The 19,362-nt window shown below is 40.9% G+C and overlaps 1 protein-coding gene across 1 annotated transcript; it reads right to left on the bottom strand.

Annotated features, from left to right (window-relative positions):
- On the bottom strand, positions 1,387-19,334 carry SAMM50 (SAMM50 sorting and assembly machinery component). Its single transcript, XM_021392733.1, has 15 exons — positions 19,177-19,334; positions 17,039-17,149; positions 16,073-16,174; positions 14,951-15,038; positions 12,732-12,838; positions 10,833-10,963; positions 10,531-10,618; positions 9,846-9,974; positions 8,904-8,975; positions 7,815-7,901; positions 5,810-5,880; positions 5,120-5,187; positions 3,926-4,072; positions 2,417-2,558; positions 1,387-1,597 (listed from the first exon to the last, which is right to left on the bottom strand). Exons 1-15 carry the CDS (start codon positions 19,195-19,197, stop codon positions 1,552-1,554), a joined length of 1,410 nt encoding a protein of 469 aa, XP_021248408.1. The 5' UTR covers positions 19,198-19,334; the 3' UTR covers positions 1,387-1,551.

The following is a 19,362-nucleotide window of genomic DNA, read 5'->3' as shown; positions in this document are numbered from 1 at the left end:
CTGGCCTGCAGTTCCCTGGATCTTCTTTTTTTCCCTTCTTGAAAATGGACCTTATGTTTCCCCTTTTCCAATCCATAGGAACTTCACCAGACTGCTGTGACCTTTCCAATATGATGGATAGTGGCTTGGCAACTCCATCCGCCAGTTCCCTCAGAACCCATGGATAGATCTCGTGGTGTCCCATGGACCTGTGCACCTTCAGGTTCTCTAGACGATCTCGAATCTGATCTTCACTTGCAGCAGGCAGATCTACCTTCTCCAAGTTGTTATCATTGCTTTCTGCAACTTGGGCAAGTGTGGCTAGAGCCCTTGCTGGTGAAGACTGAGGCAAAGAAGTCACTGAGCACCTCAGCTTTCTCCATATCCCTCATGACCAGGTCTCCAGTTTCCTTCTGGAGAGGGCTCACATCCTCCCTGACCTTCTTTTTATCACTGATATACCTGTAGAAGGTCTTCTTGTTCCCCTTTATGTCCCTGGCAAGATTTAATTCTGTCTGGGTTTTAGCTTTCCTAACCTGATTCCTGGCTGCTCCGACAACTTCTTTGTAGTCTTCCCAGGTAACCTGTTTCTGCTTCCACTCCCTATAGACTTTCTTTTTTGAGCTTAAGTAAGTCCAGGAAATCCTTGTTGATCCACAGAGGCCTCACAGCATTCTTGCCTGCCTTCCTCTTTCTTGGGATGCACTGGTTCCTGTAGGTCCCCTTCAGGTACCGGAAAGCTGCTATCAGGTCTCCTCAGAGCCTTCTCTTCTCCAGGCTGAAGAGCCCCAGTTCTCTCAGCCTGTCCTCATAGGCAAGGTGCTCCAGCCCTCTGATCATCTTTGCGGCCCACCTCTGAACCTGCTCTAACAACTCCACGTCCTTCCTGTGTTGGCGGTTCCAGAGCTGGACGCAGTACTCCAGGTAGGGTATCACAAGAGAAGAGTAGAGGGGCAGAATCCCCTCCCTTGACCTGCTGGTCACACTTCTCTTGATTCAACCCAGGATATGGCTGGCCTTCAGGACTGCAAGTGCACACTGCTGGCTCATGTTGAGTCTTTCATCAGCTGACACTCCCAAATCCTTCTCAGGGCTGCTCTCATGCCATTCTCTGCCCAACTTAGAATCATAGAATCACCAAGGTTGGAAAAAACCTACAAGATCATCCAGTCCAACTGTTCACCTATCACCAACAGTTCTCACTAAACCATGTCCCTCAACACAATGTCTAAACATTCCTTAAACACCTCCAAGGTCAGTGACTCCACCACCTCCCTGGGCAGCCCATTCCAGCACCTGACCACTCTCTTTTCCACAAGTAAATATCCAGCCTGAATCTCCCCTGGTGCAGCTTGAGACCATTCCCTCTAGTCCTATCACTAGTTACACGAGAGAAGAGGCCAAACCTTTAGAGCATAATTTTTTAATGTAGTTTCTTGTGGAGTTGGAGGTAAATCACTCAGATGTGTATCAGTATTTCAAGAAAAAAATTAGACTATATCAAGCTATTCCGACGTCTTGATTTCCATTAGAGAGCTCATCTTCATATTACTGAAGTGAATTGTTTCCACATTACAGGAATCTGATTCCTGCTCCAAACTGAACACCATCACATATCCTGAAAAGAAATAAATAATAAACAACATAAATGTGAAATAAGATACTGATAAAATTAAAATTAATTTTCCCTGTGCCTCAGTTTCCAAGGTTTTCAATCTCTGGAAGGTTACAGTTCAAACTTTAGCTGACAAAGGCTCCTTTAAATAAATGCTTTGCCAATGTGTCATCTAAAAGGAGCACTTACATTTTCAAAATAAAGTCCATAATTTTCAAATTGCTGTTATTTGTTCACAATTCACATCAATGACAAGAAGAAACATAATCTGGGTCCTATTGGAAACAGAGTATCTCACACAGTATTTTACTACTACATAGGCACAAAGAGCTCCCTTAAGCTTTTTTATTACGTACTATAATATTTTCTTGCTGTAGGATAATTGGTTGCTAACAAATTAATTTGTTCTCCTTTTCTCTTCTTCTGTAATTACACTTGTGTTCATTTTTCAAGCAACAACATTAAACTTGTGATTTATCCAATCATTTGTTTTTGGAAGGCTTAGGAAAATCCCTTGAGCTGTTTGAGTGATCATTTCCCCTAAAGAAATGAAATCTGCTACACAGCTATGCACACATTTCAACAGCAGATCTCAAGTTCAATGAACTATGAAACCTGAGATATAAACAGTCTTAAACCAAGAAGAACTACGAAACAAACCTGGACATAGCCAGCTGAAAGAAAAGAGCATAAAGTGCTAAAAAAATCTCAAAACTGGCATTGAATAAACAAAAGACAACAATTTTCTCTTCCAAAACCAGATAGAAGTACAGTCACTTTTAAAACTAGTTACTTCTAAAGAAATCAGTGTAAAAAACAAACCTGTCACCCGACTGTACTCCCATGGGAAAACAGTAATTAAGTTCTAATCTAGCAATGTTTCCAAGTCGGAGCACTATTCCAGCACCGTAAGACCATCGGATATATTCTGCCAGCTTCTGCAGGTGAGCTTTGGGACCATCACCTGAACACAAAAGACCAGGACAACAAAGAATCAGAGTAGATTGCCAACATGTTCAAAGGCTAGCTGGATTTTCACAGCTAGAAGCCAGATTACCTAGGAGCACCTCCTGTAGATTAGAAATGTATTACCCACAAATCTCATAAATGCCAAGGACATTGGACTCAAACTACCCACTTCTAAGACTCTAGTTGAATTTCATTTCCCACCATAGGGTACCTACTTGCATGAAATGAGTAGTAAAGCCTTAACTAAAAACCTGTAGCAGACCTCTACTGGTTTTATAGCCTATTTATCTGATTTTCACTCCCATATGGATGTAATCTCTCTTCATCAAGCAAGATAGTCTATATCAAATATCACTATACCCCTGTACTGGCTTTGACTGGAATAGAGTTAATTTCCTTCGTAGCAATCCGTATAGGTGCTGTTTTAGATTCGTGACCAAAACAGTGCTAATAACACACTGATATTTCAGCTATTGCTGAACACTGCTTGCACATCACCAAGGCTTTCTCTATAACCCACTCCCCACCAGGGAGTAGGCTGGTGATGGACAAGAGGCTGGAAGGGAACATACACAAGAGAGCTGCACTACGCTGATGAAAGGGATACCCCATACCATGTAATATCATGCTCAGCAACAAATCTGGTTGGGAGTTTGACAGGGGTTGCTTGTTCCTCAGGGCCTGGCTGGCATCGGTCAGCTGGTAGCGAATAACTGCTTTTCGTATCACTTGCTTTTATTTTTCTTTTTTTCCCCTCTTTTACTTATTACAGAATCACAGAATTGTTGAGGTTGGAAGGGACCTCTGAGATCATCTCCCAAAACTGAACAGATACTGAAAAAGCGTTTATTAACGATCTGCTATACATCCTGAAAAAAGTTGGGGATGGAAGAAAAAAAAATTCTCATCAGCCACCACACCCTCATCTATTCCACCCACACCTATACCATCTATGCCATCACTTTTGATTTAGTCAACTCAAAAACCCATTAGAATATCACTATAACATCCCCTTCCAATGTCCCTTCAGAAAGGTCTAAAACAGCAGCTGTTAATCAATTACTACACTGGTTTGTGAACACCACCAAGCCAAAGATAGTACTGTTACCAAGCTAGCTCTCTTTCCTACTAGTTGTGCTACAATTTAAGTAAAAAGTTAAAAAAAATACTGGCAATACGTCAAATACACAAGTTCATAGCAACAGCTTTTTAATAGCCATTGAAATATATGTAGTAAACAAAACTCTTTTGAGCCAATAGACCTATAGCAGTTCTTCTCTCCTTTTTGCTTTTATACATAGAGTATACACATAGAGAGAGAGAGAAGCAAATTTTGTTATATACAATTCTTCTGAGTCTTACCATAGTTAAGATTACAGAGGTTTCCGGCATTGAGGAAGAAATGTGTTCGGAAAAGGTCTCCAAACCCTCCTCTGCCTGGTCGGAAAGGTAGAGGAGTGTAGAGATGCAAACCTCCAGCCCAGTAGGCTTCTCCTCCCAAGTAATCACCTAGTTATAGAAAATGTTGAAATCAAAGCATTTACTGTGGAATATCTTATCAGAACCAGGTCTTAAAGAGACAAGAATACATCCTTAAGTTGTTCTACACTGCACTGCTACCCCTTTCACAGCTCTTGCCAATTGCTTCTAGATCTCTCCAACCCCACAACTATCAAGTAGAAATTAGGACTTACAGAAACTCTTTACACTTTCCAAGTGAATCAGCCTTTTTCTTCACACCCTCACCTGTGGCTTGCATCTACCTGTGGTTCATCAGAGGTTACCTTCTGAAGCTCTTTCACATAGTTGCCTCAGTTGTAAAAATGGGAAATTGATACAGCTAAGCAAATAGTCTATAATAATAGCAAATCAGCAGAGTAAGAATTAGAACTGAGGAAACTCTTGGCTCTCAAAATACCTCTGTTGATCACATTACCTTTCCCCTAAGCTACCTGAACATATGCTGAATCAAAAAGAGATTTAATGCAGCTATTACTATCTTTCAGGAATTTTTTAAGCTCAAAGGCTTGCTAATTAAAGAGATGTAGTGGAAGTTTGAAACTTGGTCACCCCTGCTAAAGACCACAGGCAAACCTGGAGATAAAAATACGGTTTTAAAAGTTCTGAGTCTTGAAAGTAAAAGAAATACGTGCTGGGGGAAAAAAAAAAAAGAGTTCTGGCACATCCTTGATTTATTTTAGGTAAAGCCACGCTCTGGTGAGCGCACTTTAAGAAGCATTAGAAAATTGCATGTATTCTATATATATTAAAGGTCTGAGGTTAATAGAAAAAGAACAAATCTAAAAGTAACCTACAAAAGTCTGAAGACAGGCTTGGTTTATGGAAGTAGCTATGACTTAGCTAAGAACTGCTGGGTTTTGTTCCATTGTGAACTAATACATAATGACAGATTAGAGACATAACACTTCTCAGAATCAAAGAGCAGAAAGGGAGCAACTATGTTAGTTACAGAAAGCTTAAGGACAGAATTTGAGGATTTGTTACAAACTAATATATTCAGTATTGTCAGAAGAGCAGGATTCAAAAGTTTCAGACCGTCACTCTGGGGTCCAATGCTGTACATACTGAATCCTCGCACGCTTGTTGGTCCACCAAGGTAAAACCTAGTACATACAAACAAATCTAGTTCAGTGCTCCACTTGAAAGGATGTATTTGAAACTATTTATTCATACATTTAACTTTGTTTTCCAAAATTACAGGTGACTTCATAACAAGTCTAGTAAAGTCTGCTATAAGAATTTTGATAGAAATACTCTAGTTAAGATCTATTACATGTAAAGCGAACACAACTGACTTATTATAAGTATTATAAGTACTTATTGTACATAAATTAAGCTAAATGCCTTCTGTTGATGATCTTTAAACGTAGGCGTTGGAGGGCAAAACTGCCTTAAAAGACAAGTTATTACATGGCTTTACTTCTAAAAATACCTGCAGTGTTACTTATGCCCAATAGGAAATTTTGAAGATGGTAAATAACACTTAGCAATGGCAAATACTGGTAGGCAGAGCTACTACTTACTAAATTATCCCTCCCCAATATGAAAATAAAAAACAGAAAGCATGCCTTGATTATCAACATGCAACTAAAGCTAATTAGAAGTTTACTTTTATTAGCCCTCAAATCAGAACAACTTCTGCTTCTCTATTCTGCTGCACCATTTTTTTCATACATTACCTGGGTTGATTGAAAGAAATTAAGAGACATTAAAAATAAACCTTACCTATCAGCTATACTGGATGGTTTGTCTCCAATGGGTACTAGCATTCCACCCCAAAGTGATGCTGAAAAAACCTTTGGAGAAAATAAGAAGTTTTTTTTTTTCCTTTTTACTAGTATGTAGTATTTTATTTCCCTAATAAAATCATTAGTAAAATGTCATTGCTCAGTAAAGGCACAGGTCCCCTTAGTCTGACAGAAAGTTACAGATGATCACAGTGCATGCATGGGTATCACATGTTCAATAACTGTATTTTTAGGAAACTCTTGATCGATGCTGCCCTCTTTCTACGCTATGCAGTGCCGTGTCTTGAAGTTTAAAGCAGGACTTTTAAACCAAGCGCTACTTCTACAATAGCTAAAGAGAGCACTCATCCAGCTCCTACTTTCTTACATATTTTCATGCCCTGAAATAAGACAAACCCTGCTGACATAAATTATTCCTGGCAATTTTAAACCAGTAGGAGGCTAAGTCCAGAAAATAGAAATAATTTTTACAGTTATCACCTCACTGGAAATTAGCCTTACAATTAAACAAAACCATCTCCCACAAATCACTATATTGGCATCAAATACATATATATAATTCCTGCTTATCTGTACAGTAACTCCTGGGAGTCAGATCCCTGTAAGAAATACATTTAATCATCTGCCCGCTGTCTGCGTACAAAGCAGAAGTACCAAACGGTGAGATCTATTGTCAACACCTAGGCTACAGGTGCTGGACAATTTCCCTGAGTACAGCCTGTTACTGCTACCTTCCATCCTCAGAGCCCTGACACATCTCTCTGTCACGATCAGAGATGAATCCATCATCAAGTGCATACACATCTCATTAAGTAGTACACAGCATATGCAAAGGCCAGATGCACGCCAGTCCACACTCATAAGCAATCCATCTCATAAAATTATCTGTACCTTAGGATGAGATTTGCTTCACTTTTACTCACAGTGTAGCCATATTAGTTAGTCATGACTGGGAAAGAAGAAAGTCCTTTTTGCAGAGCCAAGAAGTTACTAAATTCTTTCATATGCTGTTCTGCTCAATGGAAGGTCAGCAAATACATGTAAGATGACTAAAAGTACACTCATCAGGCAACGCCTGCTCTTCCACCACATGATGTAATAAGAAAGGGGTATAAACAAATTGCTTTAAAATGATTTTCTAAGTTGGCCTCACTGATCTAACCCAAAACTTCACTGAGCTGAGTCTCCTCAGAATAAAAGCATGAAACAGCAGACAGATAGACCCGTACAGAACCACTTTATTAATATCTGCCGCACGAAAGTAGCTTTGAGGTTTTCCAATTATTACACTGGCATAATGTTAACATTTTTCCAGTCTCTCCATCATACCAATCCTTTTTAAAAAGCTTTCAAGTGACAGAGATTGTCTCAACTTATTTAAAATTATTTATTTAAATTTAGTATGTTGGAGTGGAAATTATTGCCACCTTGATTTTTACATCTTCGTAATGGAAGTTGCTCTCAGTGTTATAGTGAGACCACTTTTCTGTTCCTTCCCAGCAGTTTTACATATAAGAAAGAATTATCAAATAATACACGTTACAATTCCAGAATTGGTAGTCATACATTCATAATTTAAAATGGTGAATGCTAACTAAACCTGACTAAAGAGGAGCCAGACTATTCATAGTCAGGTAAAAAACACACAACAAAGGCTGCAGTTTTTCAAAAGTCACTCTTCGAAAAATTACGAAGAAAAGACATGCCCAACATTCCTTCTGAAAGGAAAACAGTTCCTACAGGGAACTGTCGGACAATTCCTTCTTTCCAAACTGTCCAATTCTCAAGTGACTGTACATGGCAGAAACATCAGTTTAGAAATAAGAGCATTTCACTTCCAAAAAAACCACATCCAGATATCTACCATCCATCTTTCATTTCTATCATCTTTTTCCAGTCCACGGTGAAAAGTCATCATAAGATATAGATTCAATAACTTCATTCATTATTTCAGTTACTAAAACATCTTTTAAAAAAATTACCGAGTCCCAGAGAAGCTGCTTATTCAACTGAAATTCAAAATCTTCTTTTAGAAAGCTCACATCTCCACCTGTATATCCAGCCAATTCCTGCAAAGACAAAAAAAATGTAAAGTTGTTCTGGGTATTACATGTTTCTTCCCACCCAAAATTCATCTTGTGTGCATCAGAACAAGGAGTGTTTTCTGTGTAAGCAACACATTGGATATTGAGACAAATGAATTCTGGACCAATGAAAAAACACGCACGACTCTCAGAACTTAACTCTCTCCTAAATATTAAATCAAGTTATTGCTTTCTAAGCCCTCTTGTAAACAAAAGCACAATAGAACAAAGTTTGAAAGTTGAGCAACCAAAATCAGATCTCTGATATTTATTTAACACGTGAGAAGATTTCAGAGGTACTAAAGTGGGGCTGAAGAACCGAAGACAAATAGTAGTGTTACACGAATGGTAATTGACTATAACAAATGACTAATTGGTGTTACAGGCAGCATCTAAGAAATTGTATGTTAAGTAAACCCTGAATTATAACCGCCATTCTCACTCAGAGGAGTTCTCTGCTGCATGCAGGAACAGCAGCACTTCTAGTTCCAATGGCATTTCAAAGCAATCCGCTTCTGAAGCACTGCAAAAGTTAATGCTTCTGAAGTACTAAACCATCCAGCACAAGAGACAGGTTTTCTAAAAGCTCTAAATGCAACAAGAGTAAAAACCATGTGTACTCCACTCAGATATATTTTTATCCCATCTTTCAAACTCTGTAAGTAGCAATACAACCAGAGTCTGGTAGCTTTACGGCATAGCAATAGAGAACAAGAGGCCACTACTGCCTACTGAGTGTAGAACAGATACTGTCTTGTGATGATGCATCTCACCTAATAAATAATTTAGTGCTAATGGCAAGAAACCAACTGCACTGTTTGAGCATGATACAGAAATGAAAATGTGCCTCTGTTAGAAAAAAATCATGACTTTTAAAAGGCACACACTAAAGATAAAAAGTAGTTACTGGTCATCACTCTCTCCTAGTCAGTTTATGACTACACATACAGATAATATCTAGTAACAGTAGAAGTGATTTAATACTACCTGATTAATTTTCAGCAAAGCACCTCGTTTTGGCAAGATTGAAGAGTTCCGGGAATCAATTACCATGGCATGCTGGAAAGAATCAAACAATTATTTTTCAGTTCTCTTATCCCCTGAATATCACAAAGCGGCACTATTACTTTCCATCAAAACCTGTGCACACAGAGGGAGACAACCACAGTTCAGGCTTGCACAGCTCCACGGATTTGGGAAAAATGTTTCAACAGTCTAACTTAGTTTTAACTTCAGAGGAGGCCACATCATAATAACTTTTGGCTATGATACACAGATAGCAGCAACAGTGCCCCAGTGTATATCACCAATCTTGTGACATTAGCCTGCAAATAGTTTATATCCCACAATTTGACCTACAAATTAAAAGCCAACAAAAAAAATGCTATAGGAAACAGTACTTAGAAATGGCACAGCAACTGTAGGATGAGGAGGGTTACTGATCCTATTTCCTACAACGTGAAGAAGTGAGCGCAGCAAGGAGGAGGTAGGATGGCAGTGCTCAGAAAGATAATGAAATGTGGCCTTGCAAGATCCCCAGCAACAACTTGTTGGATGTGCCTGTGCTCTGTTCATTAATCTGCAACAATTAAGACTTTATTTGCAGAGGTTAACAGTGGTAGCACATAATAATTAACCAATGCTGCAACAATAGATGCTAGATGACAAGGAGGGTCTTTTATACAGTTTTGAAGAAAGAAGAGGCAAGCACATGCAACAGTCAAAATGCAACAGCCAACTTTGAAAAAATATTTTTCCTTTGGACCTCCTGGATGACTGTGTGAATGAACAAGCACAGCAGAAGACACATCTGAAGAAAAGCACACTACCTACTAAGAAAGCCAGTCAAAAAGCTCCTTTGGAATCATTTGTAAGAATGAGATAACTCAAAATAACATATGGCCCATTTATGACAGGAAAAAGCCTTACAGATAGAGAAGATTTAAGAGAGTGTCCACTTTCTTCTCGAACAGAAAAGGATGCTGTTCTAGCAAGGCAGCCAAGTTCTCTCCACACACCCTCCCACTTCAGTGTGTGATTGGTTTTCCAGATTGGAAACTACAAAAGAAGAAAAAGAAGAAAAAAAAAGAATTGAGTGAGACAGTTTTGTTACAAAATTAAAACAAACATTTCCCTGAAAAATCTCTCTCTCAAGCTTATTTATACACGAGCCTATGCTTTTTCTTTCCAAACTTCTTCAATCAGAGCAAAGTAATTTTTCATTTTGGAGTAATTCTGCTCAGCCAAGAGAGTTTCTCCAAGTAGGTGCACAGTACCCCATTTACCCCAGATGAAAAATATTTTGAATTAAGTTAACACAGTGAGCAAAACAACCACCTGCCTTCTAAAACAGTGCTTTAAACATTAAAAACTTGGAGAAAAATGCAGTGGCATTTTTATAAGGCGAAAATAAAGATTATGTTCCAACAAACAGATTTACAGTGTATTACCTCCATCATTTTAAAATTGTTGGTCTCTTTCAAATAATGACAAATTTGCCCTGTGCATAAGTAAAAGTGTTTCAGTTGTTAAGAAAATATTTGTGAAAGCCAGCTGTGACCTGAATTAAATGTAAATGAAGCATGTGCTCCACAAACGCTTGTGCTACACTTACATTAAATTCTGTTGATATTCCTCTATCAGTTTCACGAAGAGAACTCCAAGGGAACTGTCCAGTTACTTTATACAGGTTAACTGAAAAACTGAACCACAATGTTACTGGCAGGTTTGAAAATGAAACTATTTAAGTAGGTGGAGTTTTATATTATGACAAAAAATTAAGAAACCAGCTCTGATACTTTAAGACTAACAGATCCTCAGTAAAGGAACAGATTGAATTACTACTCAGTGAAAGATCTTACTAATTGTTCTATACTTCTTCATAAAAAAAGAGATACTCAGAAACTTATTCCCTACTTTCTTTCGAAGTTTCCAGGCTGTGGCTTGAAGAATGACAGGCCATATGAAGTTTCCTTTGTTCCGTACGAGAACTGGAAGGTTACCTTTTCTGCACGTCCAAAGAGATTGGGGAACTTTAGCCCAAGTACCTACATAAATTAGGAAAAAACCACCGTATCACCATTTCACAGTTTGCTAAATTGCATCTTAACCATATGCTGGAGATAGGTACCTCTAACCTGAGAATGAGAAAAATAGGCATTAAATATACAAATATATTTTGTTCTGAAGAGCAAGATATTTTTGCAATCAGTCCTGACGGCAGTACAACACACCATTACAACTTCCCAGAAAGTACAGTTAAGCACGTTTGCTTGTTCAGACAAAAATTCCCTCTATGCCATTGACAGCCCCAGACCCTTTTGCAGAAAGCATGGAGTAGGTTCCCTTCATTACAGACACTATAAGGACTATTCTACTGTTGTCCTACTTTACAATAACTTTTAAAAGCTGCCAAAACCTGATTGGCTTTGTCTAACAACTACTGGAAAAAAAATCAGCCACCTGAACTTTGTGACGGCGGCTACTATGCAATTACTCAACCAACAAACAGCAACTCAAAGGGCTGTTAGCATGAAATACTACATCAGCAGGTTTCAGATGAACTTAAGGGATTAGAATAAACATCAAATCAATTCAACTCTTGAAACAATAGCTGCTGCCAAGGCCAGTGTATGCTTGTACCATGCCCTTATTACCCAAATATTTTACTTCTCAGTAACAAAATAACATCAAGTAGAAAGGGAAGCTGAGTACAAAAAGAGAAGGCAGCTCTCAGACTGTTCTCAAATGCACTACAACCAAGTACTGGATTTACGTGGCAAAGTTTTCACAGCTGGGGGCTGCAGGATTAGTCTCAGTGAGAAGAGCCCAGGAGATGCTCGAGATCGGATAGGAGCCGGTTCCGGTAGGATTTCCTACTGGTTTCACTGGGACCGCAACATCCTGGACACTGCTCCCAGCAGCGCAGCTGGACAAGCATTTCTCAACTCACTTGGTTCCTATTCTCCCTGCACCTACATAACACAATTACCTGACTCATGCAGTAACTTATCCAGGTTAAAAATACTTCTAAGAAGAAAAGGATGAGTCCCTTGATCTGGCTTATCTACCAGACCAGGAAGAGCCATGCTGTGCACATGCAAAGGTAGAATGGGAGCAGGAATAAGCATATGAAAGCAGGATGTACTTAAACTAGCACTACTGTTAACATCAAGGTAACAGAACAACAGCACAGCTGTTACTTCTTCTTTCAGTTGGTAAATATTCCTCACACAAGATTTTAAAAAGATGCATTCTGAAGTGAATGAAGTGGAAATAAGTTCCACAGTTTATGTGGTTGTAAAAAAATCCAGTATCCTGCAGCCCAGAATAACTGGTACTGGGCTGAAAATAGTGAAAAACAAGAACAATTTCTAAGTCATATAGTCAAATATAAAGCATTCTGACTGAGAAGAAAAAAGAAAAAAAGGACATATAAATATATCTCATACAAGCTAAATGCCAAACTACTAGTCTCCCTAGTAGATAAAGTATCTTAAATATTATAAAAAATAACTGATATGATTTTAAGAATTAAAAAAAAAAATCCAACATACTGAGGTGGAATAACTGAGTTGTATTTGTACAACGCTCTTCCCTAGCACAAAACAGGCTCTTGCTGAATGAAAACCTGACTAATTCAAAGGCTCTTTAGAGACAAAAGTCCAACAAAGCTTTAGTAAAGCTGGATCAAGAAAATAATTTGGCTTGGATCAAGTCCTCACTTATTTAATCACTAAATTCCTTGCGAGGTTTGAAACATGGAAGTAAGAGGGATATCAAAAGGAATTAATAATTATTTGAAATGATCCATACCATACTGCCTTCATTGTTGCCAACCATAGTGTTATAGCTTCCAGTTAGCCTTCTCAATTCTGTCACCTCAAAGGTTACATCTAAACCATTTGGAAGGGCATCATCTCCTAAATAAAGAAAAAAATAGTATCTCTAGAGAGGTATTTTAAAAACAAACAAACGCAGACAGAAGACAACTTCAGTTTTTTGAAATCTAGTTGAACTGAATGATGATAAAGAAACTATATTACAAAGAAAAACAGTTTGGTAAAAAGATGGGGAAGGGTCTAGAGGGCAAGACATATGAGGAGTGACTGATGTCCCTTGGTGCGCTCAGCCCAGAGCAGAGGAGCTGAGGGGAGGTCTCATGGCAGCTGCAGCTCCTCACAGGAAGCACTGAGCTCTGCTCTCTGGGGACAGCGATGGGGCCGAGGGAACAGCATGGAGCTGTGTCAGGGGAGGGGCAGCTGGGGGTTAGGGAAAGGTTCTGCACCAGCGGGTGGTCAAGCCTTGGAACAGGCTGCCCAGGGCAGTGGTCATGGCCCCAGGGTGAGAGGAGTTCAAGCGTTTGGACATTTCCAGACAGGGTTTGGTTTCTGAGTGAGAAGCCAGGAGTTGGATTCAATGACTCTTCTGGGTACCTTCCAGCTCGGGATATTCTATGAATATGTTGTTTGCATGCGCATACAAGGATTTCATACAGTGATTCAGACATGGCAAGAGGAATGCTGCCACTAGAGCAGAGCTCCCAGCACTTCACAGCTAAATGCCAAACAACAGAAATTCCCTGGTTCCCTTCAGGCTCTGGACATGGCAGCTGTTCCAAAATACAGATGTCAAGGGTACCTAATTCTGCTTGAAGCAGCTGGGACAGCAGCCCATTGCTAACAGCCTGTGGGACTACACCGCACTTCCTTCTCAGTAACATAACTTTCACCGCTGGAAAGAATACTGACAAGTTTGCGAAGCAACCACAAGACTGGAGATGCAAACTGAGCCTTACTGAGCAACTTGCACACACACAGCTGCCCTGTGTATCTTATAAGGTCATTTTTAATTACAATTATTACTATTTAATTAAAATTATTACTATTTCAACTAAGCACAACAAATTGATTAATATGCCACCTGTGACATGAAAGATCAGAAGGCATTTTCAAGCTTTTCCTCAAGTGTTTGTTCTTCCTCTGTAAATTTGGATTAAGGCACATGTACCATAGCTATTTCTGTGTTGGTAGTTAACTCACTTTTGCAAGTATCAACGTAATAGTTACACATATACACATATATGCAGCCACACTGAATCATAGAATGGTTCGGGTTGGAAGGGACCTTCAAGATCATCTAGTTCCAACCCCCTGCTATAGACAAGGACACCTCCCTCTAGACCAGGTTGCTCAAAGCCCCATCCAGCCTGGCCTTGAATGCTTCCAGAGAGCAGGCATCCACAACCTCGCTAAGCAACATGTTCCAGTGTTCTCACCACCCTCACAGTAAAGAATTTCTTCCTAATCTCTAGTCTAAGTCTACCCTCTTCCAGTTTAAAGCCATTTCCCCTCATCCTGTCTCTACATGCCATTATAAAAAGTCCCTCCCCAGCTTTCCTGTAGGTCCCTTTCAGGTACTGGAAGGCTGCTATCAGGTCTCCTCAGAGCTTTCTCTTCTCCAGGCGGAAGAGCCCCAGTTCTCTCAGCCTGTCCTCATAGGCAAGGTGCTCCAGCCCTCTGATCAACTTCGTGGCCCGCCTCTGGACCCGCGCCAACAGCTCCATGTCCTTCTTGTGTTGGAGGCACCAGAACTGGACGCAGTACTCCAGGTGGGGTATCACAAGAGAAGAGCAGAGGGGCAGAATCACCTCCCTCGACCTGCTGGTCACACTTCTCTTGATTCAACCCAGGATACGGCTGGCCTTCTGGGCTGCAAGTGCACACTGCTGGCTCATGTTGAGTCTTTCATCAGCTGACACTCCCAAATCCTTCTCCTCAGGGCTGCTCTCATGCCATTCTCCGCCCAACCTGTATCTGTGCTTGGATGTAAATACATCTTTTTCATATGGATAGTGGATGTAGACACACACATTCTTATACATAGGACACCCATGTTTGCACATAAAATATATAAAGCTATATGAGAGAGCTTTGTAAATTATATAAACAAAAACAATCTGACCTGTAACACAGGGAAATGTACATTATAGAGAGTACGAGAAAACAAGTGAGTATTACTGAGGCAATACATACCTTGACAGGTATCGATCAGAACCTCTACCTGTCTAAAGATTCCTAGACGAAGCAGCTTTTCACGAGCTTCATGCGATTTTCTCATTACCTATAGGATGAGATAAGTAGCTCAGTTTTTCAGCCTACTGAGAACAACTAGGATAAAAGAGTTAGGATGCTGCTAAGTCATGCAATATTTGCAAATTATGTATATGAAGACATATAAATGTGCTTCCAAAACTGATCACAACCACTTTAACACTCAAATCCGTAAAGAAATTAAACCCAGAGCATCTGGCTAGACTTCCTACCCAGCCCACAACCTAACTGTTCAGATTCTTAAACCTATTATTCAAATTGGTTTCAGTACTTAGAACTTATACACCCATTTACTGGGCCCATGCTTTTGACAAAAAGCAAACACACACACACACCATAATCCACTTAAATCTAGACTAGTTTACAGGTAAAGTCTTAATTCCTTTGCACTTCTTACAGTTCTGAAAGCAGGCATGCCAAATAAAAAGTAAGCATGCACCCCTCGCATGTTAATTTCACACACACGCTCTTTTTCTAACCCATATGGAGATTAAATTCAGTGAATTTCATGATGAATTCAGAAGTGTAACCAAGCACTACAACAGGACGTATACAAAGAAATTGCATACAAAAGAATTTGGACTGCATGGGCAATTGCCTTGTACAGCCAGTGGAAGGCGATTCCTGCCAGCCACATTCCAGAAGGAATCACGGACTGGAAGTGCACACAGCCTAACTCACATGTTAACCCATTGTGGAGATGGGCACTGGTCATTCGTGCTGAGCTCCAAGTACTTTTCTTAAGGAAATTAACTGAAAGTGTCACCTATGGAATTAGCAATTCTCAAACAGGATTGGCGAACCTGAAAATATCTCAGAGTGCTTTTTCTCATCTCTCAACACATTTGAGCTCAATACATCAGAAAATACAGTATCTGCCAGTATTGTATCTTTCAGTTTGGCTTCCATTTGACAAGTTTAAAATCATTACAAAAGTTGGCAAAGTTGCCTCATGTCTGAGAAGAGCAGCCCAATGCAGGAAAAGAGAGAAAACCATGACTTGAATTTTTAAACAGTAGGTTTGTTATTCATCACAGTACTTACATCAATGAGATTTTTAGCCTTGAAAACATCTGAGATTTCATACATGATAATGTCATCTTTGGTCCTTCCAAGTCCATCAAAATGCACGTGCTGAACGACCACCTAAATGCAACCGATGTTTAAACACAAACATTGAATTTGCATCTAACAACAAGTATCAAAACCATCTAAACATAAAATAAACACACACACACACACAAAAAAAAAAACAACATAAAATCACCTATACTGTTATCCAAATGAAAAAACCCCAAAGTTCCTAGTTCAATTACTGTTAATCTACATTATGAGAAATCAGTGCTGTCTACAATTCTGGAAAACTGTTCCTTTAACAAGAAAAGAGAAAGAGACTCTACTACCAAACCTAATACTGTTTCAAGCTGAAGAGATAGTAGTGGACTACTGTTGCTGGGATTTCTTAGGTGTTATATGAATAAATAAGTCACCGCACAAAATCACATCAAGATATTCAGACATTTAAGACAGAACACGTAGGCAGCTGTAGCTAGCCATGTGTTTTATCTGCTACACATACGGAAAGAGTTAAAACAACAAAAGCAACAAAACAGCACTACGCCACAAATTATAAATATTCAAGCTCTGTTAAAACTGTATAGAACAGACTATAGAATAAAGGAAAGGTAAATTATATAGAAACAAAGATAATGCTCAATACCTCTTTCATCTAGCAAGGTTAAACATATTATGGGCCAAAGCGGAGATGCTCTTACGTGTGAAATAATGAAAAAAAAATTAACATATTTTGCTGAAGTTAGCATTCACCGTAGTAATACAATTCATATGGTGGCAGTTTACTCAAATGTGGCCAAAACTGCATCCTAGCAGATTAAGGGCAGTTGCATGCCTCACTACTAAACGGCACTGTGGATGAGGTTACCTCTTATGAGGTACAGAGGAGAGCAGCACCTATTAAGAAAAAACCCAGGATGTTGCCCGGGTACTCACATCTTTGTTTTCAAGAATTTCCTGCTTGGCTTCAGGCTCGACTTCAACCAGTTCAGCTTCTTCTCCCAAGGCCCCAAAGTCTGGCCCACTCGCTGGAAGGGGCTCCAAACTCTGGAAGTACACAAGGAAATGACATTTAACAAAATATGTGATCTGCAAGGAGAAAAGGAGAAAGCTTCCTGACCCTGTGCTCATCAGTTCACAGGGGAAAAAAGCTGAACAGAACCATTAAATGGAGGGAATTACCCACACACTTGTTACCTATGTGCCTGCTGACAATTTTAGTGAAAGCTAAATAGCTTCCATGTTAAACGATCTCTCAAAAATAATACCCTTAGCTCTTCCAAGAATAACCTTATTTTTAAAGCATACCTCCTGTGTTAAACATGAACTCTACGTTTCATTTTTTTTTAATCAGGGAGCCAATACTTTAACAGTTAGAGTTTTTGGGAGCGAGAGGAGTGTGAATGATAAACAATGAAGAAAAAAAGGTGTTTTCAGTGCACGACTTTCCTTTACATATATATCTAAGCTTTTATATTTTAATGTCATTTAACAGTATCCCTCCATGCGACACTCAGGTCCCAGCCATCAGAACTTTCAAGGTGAACGTTTTAAGTAGAACGGTTTCCAAAGAATATGGCTTTATTTACTATACCTGAAGGAGTCCTAAAGTAAGACTCTTATCGCAAGATGACAGTTTCAAGCATGAGTGAAGGCAGGGTTACCTGCAGAAGCAGAGGTCAGGGTTGGGTAACTCAGTAAATCCACTTTTAGTCTTAAGTCACTAATACAGTCCACGCTGAATTATTTAAGGAGCACTGGAGTAATAAACTGCTGTTACACATCAGAATTAAATTACACAGAGTCCTCTCTAGCTCCCAAGAGTTTTCAGGCAAAGACGAAATGCTCTGCAACCACACAACGTTGTGCAGCAGTATGTATTGCAGATGAATAAAATCAAATGGAGAGGCACTGGCATAGGCTGCCCAGAGAAGCTGTGGATGTCCCATTCCTGGAGGAAATCAAAGCCAGGTTGGATGGGGCCCTGGGCAGCCTGAGCTGGTGGGTGGCAGCCCTGCCCGCAGCACGAGGTTGGGGCGGGTGGGCTTTAGGTCCCTTCCAACCCAAAACATTATTTGATTCCATGAATACAAAACTAAGAATATGTGAAAAATGTTGAAGTAGAAATTAAGTTAGTCATGGTAATTAGATGCTCTGGAACCATGAAAGGCCCCTGCAGCAATGTGTTCCTCAGTTAATTAAGTGCTGTGTAAAAGCCTGCTCGTATTCAACAGGCGCATAGAGAAGAGGGATGGGTGTGGAGTCTGGAAACCCCCCCGCCCCAGATCAGCTCTGTGCCCCAGAAAGGCCAGCTGCTCAATAATCACACTCGGTTAGTGATCTTCCCCACAAGGTGGTCAGACTCTTGAATGGGCTGAACTTGATGGTCACAGGTTGGAACCCGGAACAGGCTCCCCAGGGCAGTGAGCACGGCCCCAGGCTGCTGGAGTTCAAAGGAGTGTTTGGACAGTGCTCAGAGACATAGGGGTTGGACTGGGATAACCCTGTGTGGAGACAGGAGTCAGACTTGATATCCCTGTGGGTCCCTTCCAACTCGGGGCATTCCATGTTAGGAATTCCACGTTGTATTGGCCTCAAGGTTGGCTCCCCATGGCTGCTTTAAGGGGAAAGCAGCTAAAGCAAAAGACACGGGTCAATTTACCAAGTAGTATGCAGGTTTGCACTGATTCCTTTGCAGTACAGCTCGCACCACCGCCGGCCTCTCCCACCTTGTCCTTCAATACTCCCATAGCCAGACTCCCTCGCGGTCCGCCTGCCTCCCATCCAGCGGCACGGCCAAGCAGGTACCGACGGCCGCCCGCTCACACCGTGCCGCTCCCGCACCGCCACCATGGAGGTCAGAGCCGGCCAGTAAGGAGGGCAGTTCCTAGAGCCGATCCCCGCCGCCAGCCTGGACCCGCGGCCCCAAGCCCCATCCGTGAGTGCCGCTGCCTGGGCGCACCCGCTCCCCGACCCGCTCGAAGGTCGCCGGAAGAGCGCGACCCAAAGGCCTTTCTCCTGCGAGCCCTTCCTCCCCTCCCCTTCCCCGTATCCCTGGTGCGGCGCTCACCCACCCGGGCGTGCACAGTGCCCATGGCAGCGCGGGCTGGCGGGCGCTCGCTGGCAGCAGGCGTGAGGCCGCAGCGCTCAAGGCCGCAGCACGGAAGCGGCCATGACAGGGGGCTCCCCTCCAGCGCCCATTGGGCGACGGAGGAAGAAGGGGCGGGGCAAGTAGGCGGTACCCGGATACGGGAGAGGCC

This window comes from Numida meleagris, chromosome 1 (assembly GCF_002078875.1).
Source record: "Numida meleagris isolate 19003 breed g44 Domestic line chromosome 1, NumMel1.0, whole genome shotgun sequence".
Lineage (NCBI taxonomy): Eukaryota > Metazoa > Chordata > Aves > Galliformes > Numididae > Numida > Numida meleagris.
Note: the sequence above shows the minus strand (reverse complement) of the source record. Positions and strands in the feature narration are given on the sequence as shown.